Genomic DNA, 22220 nt, shown 5'->3' with positions numbered 1-22220 from the left:
ATGTGGTATTTTATCTCTTGAGGTTCTATAACCATTAGGATGAATTAGAACTTTCTTCACATATACCACTGCAGCCTTCATGTCCCAATTCTAACATGATTCTTTTTTGGGTTAGAAGCATTTTCTAACCCTAATCCTAATCCCAAACCTGAAACTAACCCTAACCTTAACTGCTATTGATTCTGAGAAAATTTAAAGCAACTAACTATAACATTAACACTAACCATAATCTTCACTTGTGTTAATTCTGGTGAAGATTAAAGCAACTAACCCTAACCTTAAACATAAATGGTTTTAATTATGACAAAGTCTAAAGAAACTAATCCTAAAGCTAACCCTAACCCTAACCCTAATCCCAACACTAATCATAACTGGTGTTAATTTTTAGAAAGTTTAAAACAACTAACCCCAATCCTAACCCTCACCCTAACTGTTAGTAATTCTGACAAAGTTTAAAGCAAGTAACCCTAACCCTAACTCTAACCCTAACCATATCCATAACCATGGTTGGTGTAATTCTGACAAAGTTTAAAGCACTTAACCCTAATCTAACCCTATCTCTAATCCTCACTGTTGTTAATTTTGACAGTTTTAAACAACTAACCCTAACCCTAACCAGGACCCTAAACCTAACCCTAACTCTAACTGGTTTTAATTCTGACAACATTAAAAGCAACTCAGTCTAACCTTAACCAAGTGGTGTTAATTTTGACGGTTTGAAGAAGCTAACCCTAACCCTAACTCTAGCCCTAACTCTAAACTAACCCTAAACATAACTGGCGTTAGTTCTGACAAAGTTTAAAGCAACTAATCCTAACCCTGTAACTGTAACCCTAACCTTCACTGCTATTAATTCTGACAAAGTTTAAAGTAACTAACCTTAACCCTAACCCAACAGGTTTTAATTCTGACAAAGTTCAAATCCAATTAACCCTAACTCTATCCCTAGCCTCTACCATACCCAAACCCTGACCCTAACCCTAACTGGTATTAATTCTGACAAAGTTAAAGCAACTAACCCTAACCCCATAACCCTAATCCTAAACCTAAATTGAACTTTACCCCTAACCCTTTAACTCCAACCCTAACTCTCACCATAATCCTAATCCTAACCAGTCTAGCCCTCTTCCTAAACCTAACTTCACCCTCACCCTTACTTGTCATTGTTGAAGAAAGGAGACAGGATTGGATTTGGGTGATAATGTGTTTCAGGAATGAATGCCATGGTACAAATTCCATGGAAAAATTTGTTTGTCCTTAATATTTAGCTCTACTGGATGTCAGTCACTTTCCAGCAAAGGTGGAATGGATTTATTGATTCACTCAAATATCACTCTTATGGTACTTAGAAAAAGAAGAAAAAGTGGAAACACATTTAAGGCTTCCAGGGCTTTCACTGTCACCGAATCTTAGCAAACTCAGACTCTCAGAAACTGGTAAGCACAAATAAGGATAAAAAAGTGGAAGGCACTTACTTGAGTTGTAGGGTTATTAATAAAGATTTCCCAGAGGAAGTGAGCCTACATTCTGATAAGCCAAGGAAAAGATGGTGTGTGTGTGTGTGTGTGTGTGTGTGTGTGTGTGTTAATTTTAGGCAAGTAAAACAAGGAAGGCAATCCAGCCAGAGTAGAGCACAGGCCAGAGAGCACCCCGTGTTCAGAGATTTAGAGTGATTATTTTTCAAAAGCAGGTCAGCATTCTGTTTCAGGAATCAGAAACAATTTTGAGGCAGAGCACAGCAGTGAGAGAGTAACAGTGTAACAGTGATTAGGCTAAAAACTGTAGTTTGGCTCTAACCTGAGGAAGTTGTAATCCTGAGGAAGTTTCCTCGTCACGAAGCGAGAATCTCAAGACCCTTGTGAGGCATCAATGGGTGAGCAACACATGGGCAGTATTTAATGTAGAGGCTAGCACATAGAATTACTCATGCAGGTTAGCTTAGTTTCCTTATTATTCTTTATCAACTTTCACCTCGTGCTGATTGACATCTATAGATTTTTAAAGTTAATTCCTGTCAAATCATTTTTCTAAAGATTTTTAAATGTCTCTAGGATATAAAAATTTCAAGAATATAGTTGTAAGTTATAAAGAAAAGCATATGCAATTCATTTCAGTAAATAACGGACTTTAACAAAACAGAAATGTAACACAAACAGTTCAATAATGTAATTTAGCTTGAACATAGCAGTCCAGAGCCAAATTCACTGCACAGCTCCTTCAATTTTAATTGTCTTCCACCCTGCTTCTCACTCTTTGTCTATTCAGGTGCTTTTCTCCATGTTTTACCTTGTTTTTTAATAATATGCATGACATTTTCTCCTTTTTGCTTTCATAGTTATGTATTTTGCTCATTTTCTTTGTAGCTTTTCTCTTCATGTTTACTCTTCCATTTCTATTTATAATATAACCATTCTGCTTGGATACCATTAAGTTTCAATTTTGTCTTAATCCTTTTTTTTCTTCAACAAGGAATGATGCGAAACGAAGAAACATTTATTTTCCACTGCTTGGTAAAGACTACACATGTAGAATTACCTATTACCATCTGTCAGAAGTAAAATATGATCACCAGAATTTTGAGTTTATTGAGAGTACAAGGAGAATGGTTCATGAATTGAGGAACATCAAATTGAAGAATAAATAGCAGAAAACGTCAATTCTATAGCACATATAACACAATTTATAGAGCACAGAGGAGGAAGTCCTTGATTTTTTCATGACTGGCTGTCATATACATCCTTTAAAGGCAAACAATTGTTTAAACTGATCTATCTATAGCTGACTGGCTTAATTTCTCTAGAAAATGCTGATAAGAACAAGAAATCTAATGTTTGTTTTTGTTTAGGGTTAGAGTTTTTAAATTTACCTAGGCAACTAGCTCTGGTGTATCTAAACTATGGCTTCCATTTTTATTTATTTTTAAGATGTCTACAAGACACATGACTACAGTAGTCCATTCAAATATAGAAGCTTTTAACAAGTCCTTTTATTTTATTTTGTTTTATTGTATTTTATTTTTGTTGACTTTTTAGTAATTTTTAACTTGCTCCTCAGTGAAAAAAAGGCATTTATGTTTTCTTGCTGTTGCCTTTAAACTTTTAACAGAATGAACGAGTTCTGAAGGTTTTTCTTTTATAGCTGAGATTTTTTTCTACTTTTGTCAGTCACTCATCATAGGATAGTTTCAAATTCTTATCAATTTTGATATCTTCCTCTTCTAAATACATTCTAATTTGTAAATCAGCTTTTAAAAAACACATATGGAGGGCCAGGGATTTAGCTCAGTGGTTCCGCACCCTGCCTCGCAAGGGCAAGGTTTCCAGTACAGAAAACAAAAACAAAAACAAAACAAAAAAATCCACACATGGACACAGTCTTCACATGCTTTCTGGTGGGTCAGAGAAACAGGAAAGCAGTGCTGTTAAATGCAGATCATCTGGAGTTGTCTTGCTTCTGCTTATAATCTCTCTTCTTTTGGGACTTGCAGAACGGTCCTATTAGACATGACAATTTGTAGGAGTCAGGGATTTAAATTTTTTTTTCCACAGCAAAGTTCTTTAATATTAGATGTACCCTTCAGGTGTCCTCTAGCATCACAGCCAAGATGCCAGAAGCCATCTTGCATCTACAACTTCGATTAGCATGGCATTTGGTGAGAGCTGTTAGGCTCTGATTTGACTGAGGCACTAGACGGATGACAGCACCCTCTAGTGGTCAGAGTTAAACTTCAAGAGCTGTATAGGCTGAACATCACAAGAAATTAGTCGAAATGTTAGTGTGTTAGGCAGCGGTGTTTTGCAACTGTGAAACGGTCCTTTTCTTTCCTTTTCTCTTTTGAGATAGTATCTCTCTGTACTCAGGCTGGGCTCAAACTCTCAGTCCTCTTGCCTTAGCCTCGTGAATGCTGGGATTACAGATGTAGATGTGTACGACCAAGCCCAGCTTTGGAATATCTTTTTTCTTATTATTAAGTTTATTTGTGTCTTTTAGGAATACAGTATGATGACATTCATCATTGGGAATTTGTACCTTTACATGACATATCTTGGTTCTTTTTTTTTTCTCCATTCCTTCAACCCCTCCACCCCTCCCTATTTACAAAGACTTTCCAGTTTTTTCCCTTTTCTCATATTTATTCCTTTCCCTTCTTTCATATCTTTTAATTTGTTATTTCTGGTTCAATGGGTAATATGTTACCCACCCTATATCAGGAAATTCCATATATCTCAAGCCTGGTTTAGCCCTCTAGCCACTTTTCCATTTTAGTGCAGTTTTGCAGAAACTCAGGATTTTAAGTAGCCACTCCTCCTTTCCTCAATTTTTAGTAGTTGCAGTGACTTTTTTCTTCTTGAGCACTTCCTTATTTCTCTCTTATTTAGTACTGTTAAATATAAACATATAGACCCTATTACTAGGAGGTTTTTGTCTATAGTTCTGCAAGAAGATAAAGTCAACTAATAATCCATCTGAGGTGGTTGTGGTTTCAAACAAGCAGCACTGGAGTCAGCCTGAATAAAAAGTCTAGCTCTGCTACCTTTTTTGCTTCTGACAGTCAGTGACTTCACTTTCTAGGTTTCTTCACAAAAGAAGAGCGATCTTACAGGGTTATTATGGCTTATACATAAATCCTCAAAAAACCCCACATATATTCCTTGTTTTCTTTTTCAGGTTGTCACTTGGGGATGATGTGATGGTAGAAGTGTCCACTTCTCAGATTAATTCAGAATCATGCCTCCCCCTTTAACCCCATCCAGCCTCCTGTTGGCTTAGTACACACCCATCAGTCCTATGAAGCAGATATCCAAGAGAAGTCTTGAAATGAAGTCCTCCATCTTGTACAGAGCACTCAAAATGGAGTCAAGAGATGTCAGTTAAATCAACATGTCCATACTCCAACTTTAGACCCTGTTCCTTATACACATGTGCTAGGATACAAGCTAACTTCTTGAAGTGAAAAACCAACCCATCACTCACTAGAACTGTTTTCTACAAATCTGCCAAACTGAAGCATTGCTTTGCCTCTCTGAGAAACTGTCCAGGAACTGAAGACTTGTCCAGTACTGAACAACACAACTAACTCTTTGCTAGCATCAATCCAAAATCCTGTCAAACACTGATGTAACTCCCCTCACCCTTCAGTTTTTAAGCTTTAAATATGGCTTCCATTTTGTAACTTGTCAGAGCATATATTTAACACTGTGTGTGTCTCCATTCCTGGGTTGTGATCCCTTTGAGTCCTAAAGAAATATCTTTCTTCATTGTTCTACAGATTGAGTTTATTTAGGAATTTGACGTTCCAAATCTCAGATGATCAGGGAAAACCTAGAGCTCTACTTTACTACTTACTATTCACCTTAGTAACTAATGAAGAATTACCTCTAATGCGGAAAGATTGAGGCTAAGTCCAGAAACTGATCCACAGCATATTTGAGAAAATACAGTTTTTTTGGTTTGTTTCCTTAATAACTCAAATTCTCTTTGTGATCTATATTTATAACCTAAAATTTACATTCTGAGGTTAATAAAACTTAAGGACTAAACTCTATTCTACCAGAAAGGAAGCATTATGTCCATGTACACAGACCCGTGCCAGGCAAAAAAATGCTTAATTAAATCTCAAGAAAACTGAAAGCAATTATTTGAATCAGTGAAAAGTGTTGGATAACATGTTTCTGGATTGAGAAGTTTTCATCTATTTCTTAAAATAGTGTTCAGTGCTTTGTGGGATTAAATGTGTTCATGATCTACTGTGTGCTGTTTTTCGGTATCTGGTATCACATATCCTGAGGCAAAGGCCTCAGAATGGGAAGAAGGAAAAGGCACTGTGAGGGAAACTCTGTTTGAAATTACAGGATTCATATACTGGTAAAACTTGGTCTATTCTGATGCTTGTCCAAGTCCCCTGTCCCCAGTACAATCATACATGCATTCAAGGAAAAAACATTTGAGAAAGAACAAAGTGTATTCTATGCTTTTATTTAACAATTAGGCCAGCCAGACTTCCCGGTAACCTTAAGGGATTTTGGAACCTTGGTTCTCAGCAAGGCCCAGATTTTCTAATGAGGACAGGAACCTGGCGCTTCCTGTAGAAGAAATTGAAAAGCAAAATTGACTTAAATTTTACTGACCAAAAAGTGACTTTACTATGGGGGAAAATTTCAATGGGAAAAAGTCAGTTTTATTTAAAACTATAGAAGTTTAAGATTCATTCTCATTTGTCTCTTTCATTCATGTGTTCATTCATTTACTTATTCATCAAAAATCAGTTTATCACTATTACATTTACTGGAGATTCAACAGAAAGGGGAAAAATTTATTCTTACTGAATTTATAGATCTAATAGGAGGTGTTGCAATGAATTCCTGGAATTAATAGGAAGTCTTTTATTGCTTCATTTATTCTACTTCTACCTATTGTACTTCATTTATTCTACTTATGCTACTTCTCTAGCTAACAGCTTTCCATTTTAGTGGTTCTTGGGCTATTGCTGAACCTTCTAATTGATTGCTATTTCAGAAGACTGCAGATCAAAAGTCTTGCAAAAGGAAATCTTACCTCCCAAATAGTACCAGCTCATTCAAAGCATCCTCCTCTCCAGAAAAAAAATTGTCTCTGCTTTCCTCATTTCACCCTTATCAAGTACTCTGAGCTAAATATCCCTAAATCCTGCAAATGAACTTAATAAAACTGTTTACAGCTCTTTCATCTTTTCTACCCATATTTTTCTTGAAAATACTAACTTACATTTTTCCATTTCTCTGTTACTGGAGAATATCTGACATTCATACATTTTATGGGCTTCATCGATTCATTTTAAGAGGCTAAATTTTTGGTCCCCAAATCATTAAGTACTCATACTACCAATTTCCAAATCAGTTATGTATGTAAGCATAAACATCTAAACAGACCATATGAATTTGACTTATTTTCCATTGTAATGCAGTTCACTGTAGTTCAGTATGTTTAACACCCATATTTTGCTACTTAAACTTAAATTAAAAATTAACTGATATTAAAAATTCAGTTTCCCAGTTTTATCAGTACATTTAAGTGCTAATGGCTAGTGGCTGTGAAATGGACAACAGAGACATAAAGCCTGCCTATCATTACAAAAAGTTGTTAGACATTGCTTATGCGTAGAAAAGAATGTGCCAAAACAGATCCCCTCAGAAGATATATAAGAAAAAGAAGAAGACCTCATTGATAATAGCTACCAGGAACATAATGACTAAGGAGATTACTATATGCAAGCACTCATTTGATATTATCTGCTAATCTCAAAATGTGACACTTAAGGTCAGAGCCTGGTTGTAGTTACTATGAAATGGATTTGTTTGGAACTTTTAATGGGTGATAGAAATGAAGGTACTACAGTATATTAAGAAATACATCGTATATAAGACAGTCATATTTGTTTCCAGACCTAAGTTTTCTTATCTGAGAAATATAGGTACGGATGTTACATTTTCTGGCAGCCAAATGTTCCTCCCAAATTTATATATGTTTGAAAGAATAGAAAGAGAAAGCTGGAGCTAATAGGTTTCAAAGGCCAAAGGGACAGGTGTCCTAGCCCTCCGCTCAGACTGTCCCAGTGATTCACTCTAAATATTGGGCTTTTTGATCCAGGCACTTGGAAACTTCCCAAGTCTCAAAGCTTTTCTATTGCTTTATCCTCCTCTTGGAAAGAAATATGTTTGATCTTAATGTCAACAGCACAAGTCATGAGAAAATTAACAACTGGTTTCAAATTCCTTTTAGAAGTTCTTATTGTCCTTGAAAAGGTCCAGAGGGGTAGGGGAAGTGGAAGGGGAAGGGGAAAGAAAAGAAAAGGAAGGAAAAGTTATGAGAAAAGGAAAAAATTGTAAACAAAGTCTTTGTAAATAGGGAGGGGTGGAGGGGGTGAAGGGAGCACAGGGAATGGGGAAAAAATAAGAGCCAAGATACATCATGTACAGGTACAAGCACCCAATGATAAATGTAAATGTATTGTATACCAAAAATGTACCAATAAAATAATTTAAATAAAAAAATAAAAAGGTTCTTATTGTCGAAACAGATCCACCACAAAGCAGGATACCTAAAGTTTGGGGACTAAAACTTCAGATCGCAGGTCTCTTACCCTGGAGACCTTTTTCCACACAAACCTTGTTAAACTTGGAGAATTTTCTGAGATGGTTTAAAAGCCCAAGAAGAAGATTTGGGTTTAAGGAAGGGAATTTATGCTGGGCAATAATGGAACTTACAGAGTCATTTGCCTAAGTCAAGATCTTTCATATCAAGTCAATCCCAGAATAATTAAGTGTTTTCCAGGCCACTTGTAGAATCTATTTAATTTTTTGATAGTTTCACACTTTTACTTAACCAGGAATGTTCTTTATAGATGCTACGCAAATTTAGAGCCTTGTTTTTAGGGTGTTCTTTCCATGAAACCTTTCCTGACCCCTTGACTGCTTTCCACCTCTTTCTACTGCAATACCTTGTACCTTATTTGCTGGCATTTGCAACAAGTTACAAGAAGCTATCTTACATATGCTCATACTTATTTTCTCTTAGTCACAAGCATAAAGGAAGCAGAGGCCACTAACATAAAGCTCTGCACGTGGTAAGCAGAGTTGTTGGGTGAAATAGAAAATCTGTGGGTTTCTGTTTCTCTGGGTGACTTGGTATTGATTTTCTTCATTTACTTACAGCCACTTCAGAAAATGGAAATTTATTGTTATAAAAGTACCGTTTTGATCATCTAAATCTATAAAATTTGTATTTGCCTAATAGGGGATTTTAGAAGACAAAAATCACTAGCCAAGCTTGGTGGCACACACTTGTAATCGCAACACTCTGGGAGGCTGAGGAAAGGCGATCACATGTTTGAGCACAGCCTATGCAACTTAACGACTTAGTAATTGTCACAAAACAAAACAAAACGAAAGAGCTGACTGCAGATTTATCAGTGAAAATCCCTGGGTTCAATCCTCAGTACTGAAAAAAAAATTCACTGCTATCACCAAGAATTGTGTTTTAAAGCGTGTATAGGCTTTTCAAAAATTCAGACTACTCTAAAATTATGTGTTTTTTATCATGGAAATGATTAAAAGTCATGTTTTCATATATACGTATATATATGAAGGATAAAAAAGCAAGAGTTATTTTTTGAAAAAGTAGATGTTTTTTTTTCTCTCTTTGTAAGATTCATGCTATTTGGTATGCTGATTGGGGCATTAGAGGGATAAGATAAATATTTGATGACAACACATTTAAACTATATTTACAGATTTAAAATTTGTACTTACAGATTTTCGGCACACAGTGTGCACTCATTGCCATAACTAATACCATCAGTCCCACAGACAGGATCATAAATCTTGGGACATCCATCCATTGTATAATCGCAGTTAGCCTAAAAATGGAATTAAACACAATAACTTTCCATCGTCCCCTGTTCTTTGAGTTTATAGCAAAAATCTCTAAAGTGGTTTTAATGTCTCTAGGGGAGGACAGTGGGAAAATGACATGAAGTGTTCCAAGAGAAAATATCTAAGACTCAGTATCAGAAGAACCTGAATTTGGGTAATGCTGCCTTTTATAAATTGTGTGACATGGGTAAGTCATTTCATCTGCAAAATGGGAATGGTATTGTCATTTTTTCATCGATGCTATCAAGGTACTGTGAAATTTGCGTAAGATGAATGGGCTGATGTTCATGTTTACAGTGCTGCAGGTGCTAGTGTCTCTCAGATTGGCTGCTACTTAGGGCACATTCTTCTGTGGTCCCTTCACTGTGGTCCAGTCACACTGGTCTTCCTTTTGGCATGCAGAGGCATGACGTGTTTCCCATTATTGGAATCTTCATATTCTGTATCCCAACTGCAGTAAGAGCCAGTAATCATCTAACGACTGGTACAGTCTTCCTGCAGGCTATATTTTGCTAACACTGATTTATCTTTCATGGTTCAAAATAATTCTTACTCACTTGTAAGCATCTTACCTCATCTCTCAAGCTACGTTAAATTCCTAATGGTAACAGATCTTCATAACACATCACACATGTAAAAAAATTATTCTTTATGAAGTTTTGGGCTCCCTCCCCCTCGATATAGAAGTGATGAGCAGTAATCCCCTTCTGATCTCCAAATTTATTAAAATTAAGTTTTGGGAAAAAAAGAAAATCATGGAAAAGTTGGGTTTAGAATATTTCTCTAGAGGAAGAAGTTAGTTTACTATTTTCTGCTGAGCATTATAATGATCCACATGTTGGTGATGCCACATGTTGGTATTGAGCCACATATTGGTGATTAGGGGCTTTATGCCAATGCGACGAGACTGGATATAAGGAGGAAGTGGACTTGAAAAAGCTTCCACCCAAAATACTCCTCCTACTAGCCAGTGCTAGTGTACATAAATTCACCAACACTCTCACCACTTCCATCCTTACAACTAACTCTCTTTCATCCCAAGCATTAGACAATTACACATAACTCGTCCATACATCAGTGGATTTCCCTTTCAGCACAGGACTGTGAGGACAGGGGAAATTGCTATTACTATCTGCATTTAACAGTTTAAGCCTCCCTAGGTTTCATACTACTCATCCTGACTTCAGACTAAACTGAAAGGTGACTGCTGATCTGCACTTTTGTCAGATCAAACAGTTTCAGCCTGAGAAATAAGGAATAATAAGACTCTCGTTACCTTTCTTCCACTGGAATAAGCTGCAATATTGCCTAGAAAACATAAATCAGACTTGTAAAGTTGGATCCTAAGTGGGAGAAGACAGATCTACTTTTATTGAGAACCTTTCTGTTTCCATAGAAGACTGTGACCTCTTTGCTGGTCCCTCCCACTGCCCACCTCTTCTTCTTTCTGTCTCCTTTCGAAGACATCTGAGCAATTTCTGTTCATTTCGTCTGCTAAAATCTTTTTAAAAATTAAGTACGAGTTTGATTATAAACAAAGTATCATAATTTGGTACATCAGAGAAATTGATTCATTTCATTGAACATTGAAATTATGTACTCACTGCACGAAGTGTGTCAGGCACTGAGCAAATATCTTCTGAAGGCTTACTAACACTCTCACAGCTTGTCCCTAGATCTTTCATATCTCAATTAGTGGAGTAAAAGTATCTTGATCTCAACTTAAAGGGATGATCTCAACATGAAGGGATGGAGTATTTACACAGTTGTCTGTGAAAGAGTTATCACTAGCAGCAACTAGGTTTTCTGATGCAATTTCAGGTAAATCCCCTTTTGTAAGTAATGTTTAAAGTGGAGGTTTTTGCCAACTCACCATCAGTTTTCAAAGAGCTTTTTCCCACAGTTGTATGACACTGAGTGACCATAGGCCCAGTCACAGTTCTTGAATTTACAAATAATCAAAATAGACACAGTTGGTCTTGCTGGCATCGCACAGGGAATGGTAACTGCATGAGTTCACCGAAGGGAAAGGAAAATGATCTGATAGCACCCAAAGGAGGAAATGTTGGTGAGATTTAATTTTGATGTCAGTAGCCTCTCAGGGCATGGAGATTTCCTGGAATAGTCACAGCCTGAAGTTGTGGGGTCCCACTGGATTTCAGAATCTAAATTACTCCAAAAGTTGATAAGCAGGTGCTCACTACAAGCATCTCTTTGTATTAATTAATATTCATGTGGAGGGGAAAGGGGACCTTTGCTTCCATAAATATTTAGCAAATACAACAAATGATATTCTTCTCAGCAAAGTGCTGATTTAGCTCTCAAAACCTTCTATGACATTGAAGATCAGGTTGAAAATGTTAATCATTTTCAATAATAAGAACAAAACTGGTCTAAATCTTGTGGGTTCAGAGTTGTCTCCCAACATTTCCCAGATGCACTTCAGGAACTTAGGCACACCATCTATTCAAGCAGAAGGAAAATATACCTTGAAACATTTTGGAGATCAAAGAAAGAAATTTTTTAATCAGTCAAACTATTCCTCTTTTAGCGAGTAACTGTTGTTGTTATGCCATCATTGTCTGTTATGCAAATCTATGAGAATTTAAAGCTTGTAAATAACTCTAAGCATTTATAGAGTTAGAGTGTTATTTAATTTTAGCACATGTCCCGTGGAAGTGAGCCCTAGAATGGTATTTAAGACTGATCTATCCCTACTTTTTTTCCTCTACCATATCCTTGACAAAGGGTCATCCTGACAAAAACCTTTCTTCCTGCAGAAACTTCTCACTAGAATTGTTTTCCTCAATTTATGTCAAAAAAATCTTCTTTTTATAATTTTGATCTATTGATTTTATTTCATCTCATTGGGAGCAAAAGACGAACTAAGACTAGCTAGTCTCAGCTAAGACTAGAATATGCCAAATTTGCAGGAGGTAATGTGTTTAGCAAACCAACAAGTCAAAAAAGTTTTGCTCAAATTTTAAAAATATGTAAAGACACTTACCAGATAAACTGAGCAAGGCCAAGACACTAAGAAGGAAGACTCTTGTTATCTTCATGGCTGAAGTTCTGTGTCCAGAGGTCAGTTGAAAACTGGCCTGAAGCTATCACTTCTTTTGAGAACCCTGGGACTGGAGGGTTATATAGGCAGATGGCAGCACAGGCTCCACCTGCCACGCTGTGTCGCAGGAGCCCCTGGTTATTGATTGACTCTGTGTGGTGGCCTGGCCTCCAGGATTAGAGAATGCCATCTGGGTAAGAAAGGTGAAAGGGGAGGGTGGGCCCCAAATCTTAGCAGGGAAAGTCCTGGTGGTTAGCTAGTTAGCTGGATCTCTAACTTCCTCCTTAATTATAGGAAAGTCTTTCCCTCCTTGAACCCCTGTTTTCTTATCTGCAAGATGAAGTCAAAGATCCCATCTACTCTGTAGTTGTGGATGTGCCTGAATATACCAGTTGTTCAGGAACATGGTTCTAGCAAGTGCATGCCAGGGCACAAAAGGCACTACTCTGTTATGAAGAAGGATAAACTTGAGCTACTCAGAGGAAAATGGATGTGTCTTGAGATCATAATGTTAAGTGAAATAAGTCAGACACACAAGCTTAAATATTACATGGTTTCTTTTATGTGAGAAACCCAAAATGTAAAGAACAAAATAAAAAATAGATCATAGGAAATAGGGGCATAGATCTTCTGCAGAAGGGAAGAGAACCCAGAGATGGAGGCGGAAGAGAGGCAGGGGAGGGAAAGCAGATGAAAAAAGAATTAAAATGTGTTACGTGCACGTACAAACTTCTCAGAAGGAATCTAGTCATTACCCATGGCAAAACGTATTACTACAAAATAAAAATTGAAAAAATATTTTTGTAAAACAAAACCAAAAAACAACAAAAAGATTTGATAGGGCCAGGATTTAGCTCAGTGACACCGCGCCTGCCTCACAAGCTCAAGGTCCTGTGTTCGATTCCCAGTACTTTCCTCCCCCCCAGAAAAGATTTGATATTTCATTCAAAGCTGTGTACTGAGTATGGGGTATGTGCTGCCAGGACACAATTCTCCATTCTGTTTCACATTTCTGCAGGCCTTGAGAGTAGAGGTATCCATGACCTTTGTTTCAGACTATCATTTTCCAGGGGTTTATGTAACAAATGGCCTTGGCAAATAACATAAAGTTTTTGTCTGGTACAAAGGGCAGAATTTTCTTTTTACTGTCTAGCATAATAAAAACAACATTTTCCAGAGCAAAACTTATGTGGGTTTATTGCCCTGGTAAAAAGATCTGGGAAATTTATAAAGTTTGACTTCCTTTTCTCATAATGCATTTCATTTTTCATGCAACTGCCACTTGACCTTCTTCATGCTGTCTTGTGAAAACTGGAGTTTGGGAAACCAGAATAAATACTGAGATCCTGGCAAGTGCTACAAAGTAATTAAAATTCCTTGTCTCCATCCAGGGGTAAGTGTCTTTAGTCAGCATCCATTAAGGTGTAGCAAGCTGACCTATTAGCTCCTAAGTAGGGTAAAAACTCAGATCTGAACCAGGTTTTGGCATCTGCTAATGAATGCGCTCTTTCCAGTAAATAAAAATGACAAAGCCCATATCTTTGTGGGGCTTTTTGCATTTTAGTTAAGGAAGACAAACAACAAAAATAATAAATGATTTAAAAAGTCAGATTGTGAAAAATATTATAGAGAAAAGGAAAGAAAAGGGCCAGCTTGGCAGGGATTTATGATAGAGAAGTCAGGGAAGTTATTGATTAAGTGAAATTTCAAACAGAAGGAAGTGAGGAACGGAGCCATGGAAATACCCCAGAAAGTATATTCCAGAGAGAGAACGGCAAATGTGAAGGTTCTGAGGCAGAAAGAAGCCTGAGATGTTCAAGAAACACTCAGGTTGCCATTCTGGTTGTAGCAAAGTGACAGAGAAAAAACCAGGAGATGAGACAAGAAAAGAGCAAGGGCCTGGATCATGAAGGGGTGTGCAGGGCACAGTGAAGGCTTTGTGTCATACTTGGGGAGAATCTTGGAGAGTGTTAACGGCTTTCTTGACATCTTCACTGAGACACCCTATAGGCACTTCAAATCTACTACTATATTGATCATTCACCACCATCAATATTTTTCTCTTCATTTTCCACAGTGGCTCTTTTCTCTCTAGCTGACTGTTGAAGGCAAATCCTAAGTGCTCACTTTGATGCTTCTCTTTCCCTACAGTTCATTGTCTTCTACACTTCATGTGTTACCAGGTTTTCTTTTGGATTTATGTCTAAGATGTTGCCAATATTAGGATTTCCTCTTGACTTTGCCCTATTTCCTTGTTTTCCTAACACCTTTTGTTTTTCCTTAAATCTCTATCCTTAGAACATGCAAGCAATCTTTATAAAATGCAAATATGACAATATCACTCTCCAGTTTTCCATGGTTAAAAATCCCTAGGGAGGGTTTGATGTGGGGGTCTACATGACTTGATCCCTTTCTATGTCTTATTTCCTACCAGCTTCCTCCTTGCTTGATCTACCAAGATATATTGGCCATTCTTTTTTCCCCCTTACTATGACAGAAAATAAAAAACCTTTTAACCTTTAAGAATTAAATGGTGGTTTCTTACAAAATTGTTTTGTTTTAATTTATTTGTTGAGTTTTCCTTTACTTCTTTCTTCAGTAAATTAGCCCTATTATTGTATGATTTTGTGATACCAGTACTTCATGGTAATTAACATGATTTTAATCCTATCACTATTTATGTGACTATTTATAACATTTCTCCACCTTTAGTGAACAAATGTGATTGTTTTGTTTACTACAGTACCTAGCAAAGTGCTTGGAATATACTGGATACTAGATAAATATTTGCCATAAACATAAATTCAGTAATAAAATATATACTGATTTTCTTATAGAGCAAATTTTATGCCATCTTTATCTCCATGCTCTAGGTATCTCCCACAGGGTTGTCATTTATTTAATTCAGCCTTTTATTCACTCAATTATTGTAATCTAAATATTTATTGAGTATCTACTATCTCAAATCTCTCTACTGAGTGCTGGGGAAATTATGATGTCCATCTTCACGGAGTTTAGTTAGTCTAAGTAATGACAGATATTGGTTAAGTCAGTGAAGTTCCTTTTTTTCACCTCAAATCATTATTTACATAGTAGTTTTCTTGTCAGCAATAAGTTCCCATTGCCACCATTAAGGAGAGTTTGTATTTGAGAAAAAGGTTGCTTTGTGCATGCAGCATATGAGAGCAAGTTGGCTGGGATCTTGTTGCAGAAAGTTGTTAGATGATAGTAGTAGTGGGAATAGCATTCAGATTCAGGCCTGCTGGATGCCAAAGCCTCAAGTCTTTCTATCAAATAGCTGTTTTTAAAAATTTGACTATAAAAGTAAAGTAAAAAAACAAATTTCCTGCTATGGCCTAATAGCAGATGTATATATGTGAACAGACAAACACAATTGTTAAGAAACGTGGCATAGACTTGTGGGTGACAACTCAATACGTTTCACTACTGTCATAACTATGAGTGCCCACAATCTTGTTTTTAAAATCACTATAATACAAGCTATAGTTCTAGTTACAAATTAGCCCTAAAATTGTGATAGCAAATGGCCCTTTGGAGACAGCAATTTTCTCAAGTAAAAATAAAAGTACATAATTTTGTGTTTGTTTGGTATAAGAATAAACCTGGAAATAGTAAATCAATATTATGCAAAGATATCACTACCCACTTCACTTAGAATTGTAATTGCTAGCTAGTAATAATATAACCCCCCTTCCATGAATTTTAACAATGGATAGTACATTTAGGCTTCATCTGATCAGTGTTTGAAAGAATAAATATTGTTTGTCTGGAGGATGGGATAGGCACTGACTAAAGCAATCTTGCTACTTTGCTAAACTATTAGTCATATTAGTGTTTTTATACCACCTAGTATTGTGTAAATCTCTCCCCTTTCTTTCTCTTCATGTACAAATCTATGTACATATTATGTCTATCATTATGGACTCAAGCAAGTATGTTGTGGCCTACTCTTTTCTGATTCAAGGACTAATTATTCACTTGAGTAAAGAATAATGACAAAACTTTATAGAACTTCTCTAAATGGGTGCTGATAAAACTTACCGGAATGGGGAAGTTGTGTAGGCACCTGTTGATTTCCACATCTGGTGGCCATGGTTTGCCTAGTAAGAAAAGTGATGGAAACTAGAGGTACAGATCCTGTAATATTTAGCCTGGTACTTGAAGACCTCTGACATAGTTGCATCTTAATTCTTTGCTGTTTTGTTATTTAGGGAACTTCTTGACTTTTCTTAAATCACTCCTTCTTTCCCTTTCATGGCTTACTTTGCAACCAGGCCCAATGGCTTTGACTGTGCTAGTCCTCTGAAGCTTAGCTAAGCTATCTCTAGTGCTTCATTCAGTTAATAATGCCTTTTCCCCTTTCTTGTTTCTCATGGCAGCTTGTAAAGCTATCACATAATAATTATTTTATTAATTACATCATCATAATCACTATAACCATAACCACTGTGGCTGAACTTTTAAAAAAGATGTATGTATCAGCTACTGTGGTATTTTATTTCCGTCATTTTAATCCCTATAGCATTATTATTCTCATTTCATAAATAAGGAAAATGAGGCACAGAGCTTTCTTATTCCTAGTCACAGAGATTAAATTGAACTTATTCAAAACTGAATTGGATGACATAATTGAAACACTGGCTTAGACTTCAGAAGGCAGGAATCTTAATTTAACACTGTCATTAACAACGTGTCTGATGTTTGTGAAGTTCTCTTTATTTTGCTAATTTGCTTAGATATATGTATTACAAGTAACTTCTACTGATACTTGTCTCAGAATCCAAGTATAATATACTTGTATAGTATCTTCTATCTCATCCTCTTTATAATAACTTCTGAAGAACAAAAGTTTTTAATATTAACTGAGTCTAATTTAGCAATTTTTCTTTCATTGTTAGTGATTTATGTAATCTGTTTATGAAAACATAAACTTTGCCTGTCCCCAAGATCATGAAGAAAGCCCATAAAATTCTAGAAGATCTACACTCCACTTGATTAATTTTGTGGATGATGTAAATAGGTATTAAGATTAAATTTTTAACATGGATTTGTGGATGGCCAACTCATTTTAAATGACTGAAAATATTTTTCTTCCATTGCAATGAATGTGTTGAAGACTATTTGGCCATACCATTTTGGGGTCAGTTTCTGGACCCTATTTCCTTGTCTCTCCTCACTAAGATGGCATATTGGACTTTTTATTTAATGTGCTTTCGTTCTCTATATGACACCTGTTTGCCCCTTCTGCCACCCACTGTCCCCACACAAATGTCCTACCTGTGTTGATCTTTGTGCATAATAAAAGGCAGTTGTCACTTCATGTTGACTTTTCTTTGCTACTGATTAATGACAGAATGAATCTACCGATGATCAGGGGAACCAATTAGATGATGCAGAAACAACTCCAGATACACTCAACCACTTCATCTTTAACAAAGGAGCCAAACAACCTCACTGGAGGAAAGATAGCCTCTTTAATAAATGATCCTGGAAAAACAGGCTTTCTACACACTAAAGATTAAAACTAGACCCGTATCTCTCATCATCCACTAAACTAAAATCTAAATGGATCAAAGATCTAAGTATTAAAATACTAAATCTGCTGGAAGATAGAATAGGTAGCACTCTTGAAGACATAGGTGTAGGCAAATGCTCTATGAACAAAACCTGGATTGCACAGGAAGTATTACAAAGAATCAAGAATGGGGATCTCATCTTATTAAAAAGGTTTTGCATAGCAAAAGACATTACTAACATAGTGAAAAGAAAACTCAGAGAGAGGGGAAAAAAAATTTGCCATCCGTTCATCAGACAAAGGACTAATGTCTAGAATACATAAAGAACTCAAAATAATAGACTCCCAGTAATAATTTAAACTCCCAGTCCAAAAATGGCCATCTGAAATGAATAGTCTCTTCTCAGGTGAAGAAGTAGAAATGGCAAATAAATAAGTGAAAAATGTCCAACATCACTGGTCATTTGAGAGTCACATAGCATATCAGAATTCTGGTGATTAAAAAAAGATCAAATCCTGGTATTCTGATACTGTATAGACCTATAAATCTTTGTGCTTGTGGTGCCCAGGCTTTCTCTTCTGATCAGCTCTGTAGATCCTATAAATGTAGTAGACTGCCCTGTCCATTTATTTATGGGCTAGGACAAGAAAAGGAGATGATTCCTTTTCTACTTGTTGTGTGAGATGGAAGGTGTTGTGACTCCATTTTTGTAATTCAGGCAGCCAGATAGCTATTACTATATTCATTAGTGTTAGCAGTGAGTCTGGGAAGTGGAAAGTTGAAACTATCAAAGAGTGTTGGGAGCAATTCTAGATAAATTTTGGAGAGAAATCATTTCATAATTAAAGTATTAATTATGTCACCTTGCCCTTGAGCTGGCTATCACATGTGGAAACATAACTCCATTTTTGTCTCTGGTCTCAGCTCAACCTCAATGATCCCATGATGCTGTGGTATTCAAGGGCAGGATTACATCAGCTGAAAACATCTGGAACTCTGAGAACCAAGTAGTAAGAGAAAGGTTTCACCTGTGGAGGGACAAATTCCTAATCAACGTAAATTTTTCATTGACCTGGGATCTTCATTAGCATAAGTTCCTCATTGTCCTAGGATTATTGCTTCCCTCTGAGTTTATCTTGATGAACTGAATAAAGGTGTGGCAAACTCAAGTGCCTTCATCTTTGCTGCCCAGAGTAGCATTGATCAGGCCCAAAGCTCACCTTTTTCTCTAAGTCTCGTTTCCTGTCTTTATTCATTAATTTGCCTTGTGCTGTTGTGGCTCACAGGAGACCAGGACTCACTGCAGGGATTCTGGTAACATCCTCTTTCTCTGTTCCCTATAAAAGAGCCTTAAATTTAGAGAGAAAATGAATCCTTGCTACTCTTCTTTTGTTAAGTACTTTTGTAGCGTCTGGGCTTAGTACCAGGAGCATACACATGATGCAAGGACTTACTCCTCTGTGGGCAAAAGAAGGGCAGCTTTACCATTCTCACATTTATAAAGATTGATAAAAGTGTGTGTACACACCCATTTGCTGAGGTTTTGAACCTATGTTTCAAACTAGAAGTTCTTTACAATATTGGTGATGACTGAGATTATGCTAATTTTCTTCCCTTGCTCTTTTCTTCATTAAACATTTACTAAGCACCTAGTGTATAACAGAGTATTAGACCTATCTTCTCACCTTCCTTGGTTCAAAGGTATCACATTAGTATCAAATCATCAAAAGGACCTTGAAGAGTTTCAGCTACCTCCTGAAATTTTACCATCAAGCTAGCTCATCTCCACCAAATTTTTCCTGATGCTATGTCCAAATTTGGCCTTGCATAGACAAAATTTAAGCAATTGCCTATCAAAGCTCTAGACTCCAGCATTAAAGCACTGCTGCAGGCTCTGATCTTACTTTATGACCAGTTCTGCCTCAGGATCCCTATCTTTTTCTTTCATGAGTATTGGTGAGCTGTTACATGTCTTTCTTGTTTTAGAACAAGACCTCATTAGTTTTTTGCTTCTGTTCCTAAACAAGGTCCAGAATCTTGAGCCAGCTTGCAAATTGTGATTTATTCTCTTAAATTCAGTTGGATTTTGGATTCCTATAGACTTTCTAGGAAGATGGAATGAGTTGCGATCAAATGGAGTGGGAAATTGGGTTATAATATAAAGAACCACTCACTCTGTTCAAGAACGGGGATTCTGGTATGTCTGGCTCCTTAGTAAGTGTTCTTTCCAAGTCAGCTGGCAGAGAGTGAAACAAGAGTTCCTGAAAATCATATTCAATGAAGACACAGAGGACTGTTTTGAAGCAGTTGATAAAGGCCAGAGTGCTAATGAACAAGGCCATCTGTTTCAAGTCCTGTCTGTCCTCTCAGAAGATGCAAAGCCTAGCCAGAGGGTTACTACAACCGGCAATGGAAGAAAGCAATCATTATGGCCGCAAGAACACAGAAACTTATTTCACATTATCTATTATACATTTTTTCCTTCCCATTTCACACTATCTACTATATATTGGAAGAAAAGGTCAAAAGGGGAAGGGGAAGGGGAAGTTGGAGGGGTAAGGGAAAGGAAAGAAGGGAAAGGAGTAAATATGAGAAAAGGAAAAATGGAAACAAAGTCTTTGTAAATAGGGAGGGGTGCGGGGGTTGAAGGGAAGGCAGGAGAATGGGGAAAAAATAAGAACCAAGACACATCATGTAAAGGTACAAATTCCCAGTGATGAATGTCATCATAATGTATACCTAAAATGTACCAATAAACTTAATGAATAATTAAAAAACAGAACACAAAAACTTTAGTTGAACCTGCCCAATGATGACAATGAGAGGGAGAATGAAACCAAAGAAAAAGCCACTGGTTATTTGGTTCTGTAGAATGATTTTTTTTTTTTTTTGGTACCAGGGATCTAACTCAGGACCTTGAGCTTGCAAGGCAGGTGTGGTGCTGCAGAACTAAATCCACAGCCCCAGAATGACTTTTTTTTAAATCCACATTTTGTAACTCCTTTGAGTTTCATTGCACAGGTCATACTGCTTGAAATAAAAGGTGATCCCTTCTCCCACAATCATTTCCTTAAAGAACAAGGAAGCTGAGAAGGAGACTGACCAAATCCAGGCTCCCGAGGCTCGTCCACCAGCTTTAGCTGGTGTATAGTCACTGTTGGAGGACATTGATCAAAGGATTATAATACAGTTGCCCATGGAGATGAGGGTCAGAAGGAAGACAGTGACCAGAAAGTTAAGAATTAATGAGATACTATTGAGCTTATAGAGGACCTGGCCAAAGAGTCAGATGAAAGCTGAGCCTCTATGAGAGCTGGAGAGGCAGTGAGATGATTATGAAGTTAGCTATGGCCAGGTGAAGGTACCATGCTATGTTGACCATAGGATATGTGGAAATCAGTTATCTGAAGACAAGACCATGGCCAACCAAGCCTAGGGAGAGAGTCACTGAATAGACTATTCTGGAGAAGATGTTGTAGATTTTAACCTCTCCAATGAGTCATTCTAATAGTCCAGTATATGTATGAGATTCTCCACGGTCAGTAGTGACAGCACACATGTCCTTCATGCCACTGTAAAAATAGCCAAGTTACTTTGGCAGACATTCAACTTAAATTCTTATCACTTTCCTTCAGTTGAAAACTACAGATAGCTTTCATTCCTCTGCTTTAGTATGGATTTTCCCTCAGTGGTGCTCTGCTCCTGTTCTCCTCTTTTCCTTCCTCTTCTTTTCATATTCAGGTAGTTAGCTATGTTTTCAATCACATATCCTATACCATCCACAGTGCTACCTCTTTACCATATATTCTACATCATAAATAAAGCACTTAAATACAAGCCCAGTATTTTATGGATACACTGAATTTAATTTTTTCCTCATCATAGATCTATAATTATTACAGATAAGGAGAAACTAAGGTTTAGAGAGATAATGAATTGCTGAAATTCAAATATCCAGTAGTCACACAGTAGAAAAGCAGAGTTTAAAGCTTTGTCCCGCTTATTTTCTTTAATTCATGGCCTGATCTTTGGTTCTGTCTGTATATTCCCCCCTCAATAATATGAAGGGAACTAATATAATTTCCAATTTAGTTTACACAAGGACTTTCCTGTGCTTCATAATATTTGATAATTCTCCAACTTTCAGGTTAGCTAGATAAGGCATGTTTTAGTGGTAAGCTTGTTCTGCACATGTGAAAGCAAAACCTC

At 36.8% G+C, this 22220-nt stretch overlaps 1 protein-coding gene across 1 annotated transcript; it reads right to left on the bottom strand.

Moving 5' to 3' along the window:
• Positions 1-5969: 5969 nt before the first annotated feature.
• Spink1 (serine peptidase inhibitor Kazal type 1) lies at positions 5970-12768 on the bottom strand. Its single transcript, XM_004854363.2, has 4 exons — positions 12418-12768; positions 10687-10718; positions 9288-9394; positions 5970-6083 (listed from the first exon to the last, which is right to left on the bottom strand). The coding sequence occupies exons 1-4, from the start codon at positions 12470-12472 to the stop codon at positions 6038-6040; spliced, it is 240 nt and encodes a 79-aa protein (XP_004854420.1). The 5' UTR covers positions 12473-12768; the 3' UTR covers positions 5970-6037.
• Between the last annotated feature and the right edge of the window lie 9452 nt (positions 12769-22220).

This window comes from Heterocephalus glaber, unplaced genomic scaffold (assembly GCF_053883595.1).
Source record: "Heterocephalus glaber isolate CG9 unplaced genomic scaffold, H.glaber_assembly_v1.0 deba00001463, whole genome shotgun sequence".
Lineage (NCBI taxonomy): Eukaryota > Metazoa > Chordata > Mammalia > Rodentia > Bathyergidae > Heterocephalus > Heterocephalus glaber.
The sequence above is the reverse complement of the archived record's forward strand: the minus strand, read 5'-3'. Positions and strand labels throughout refer to the sequence as shown.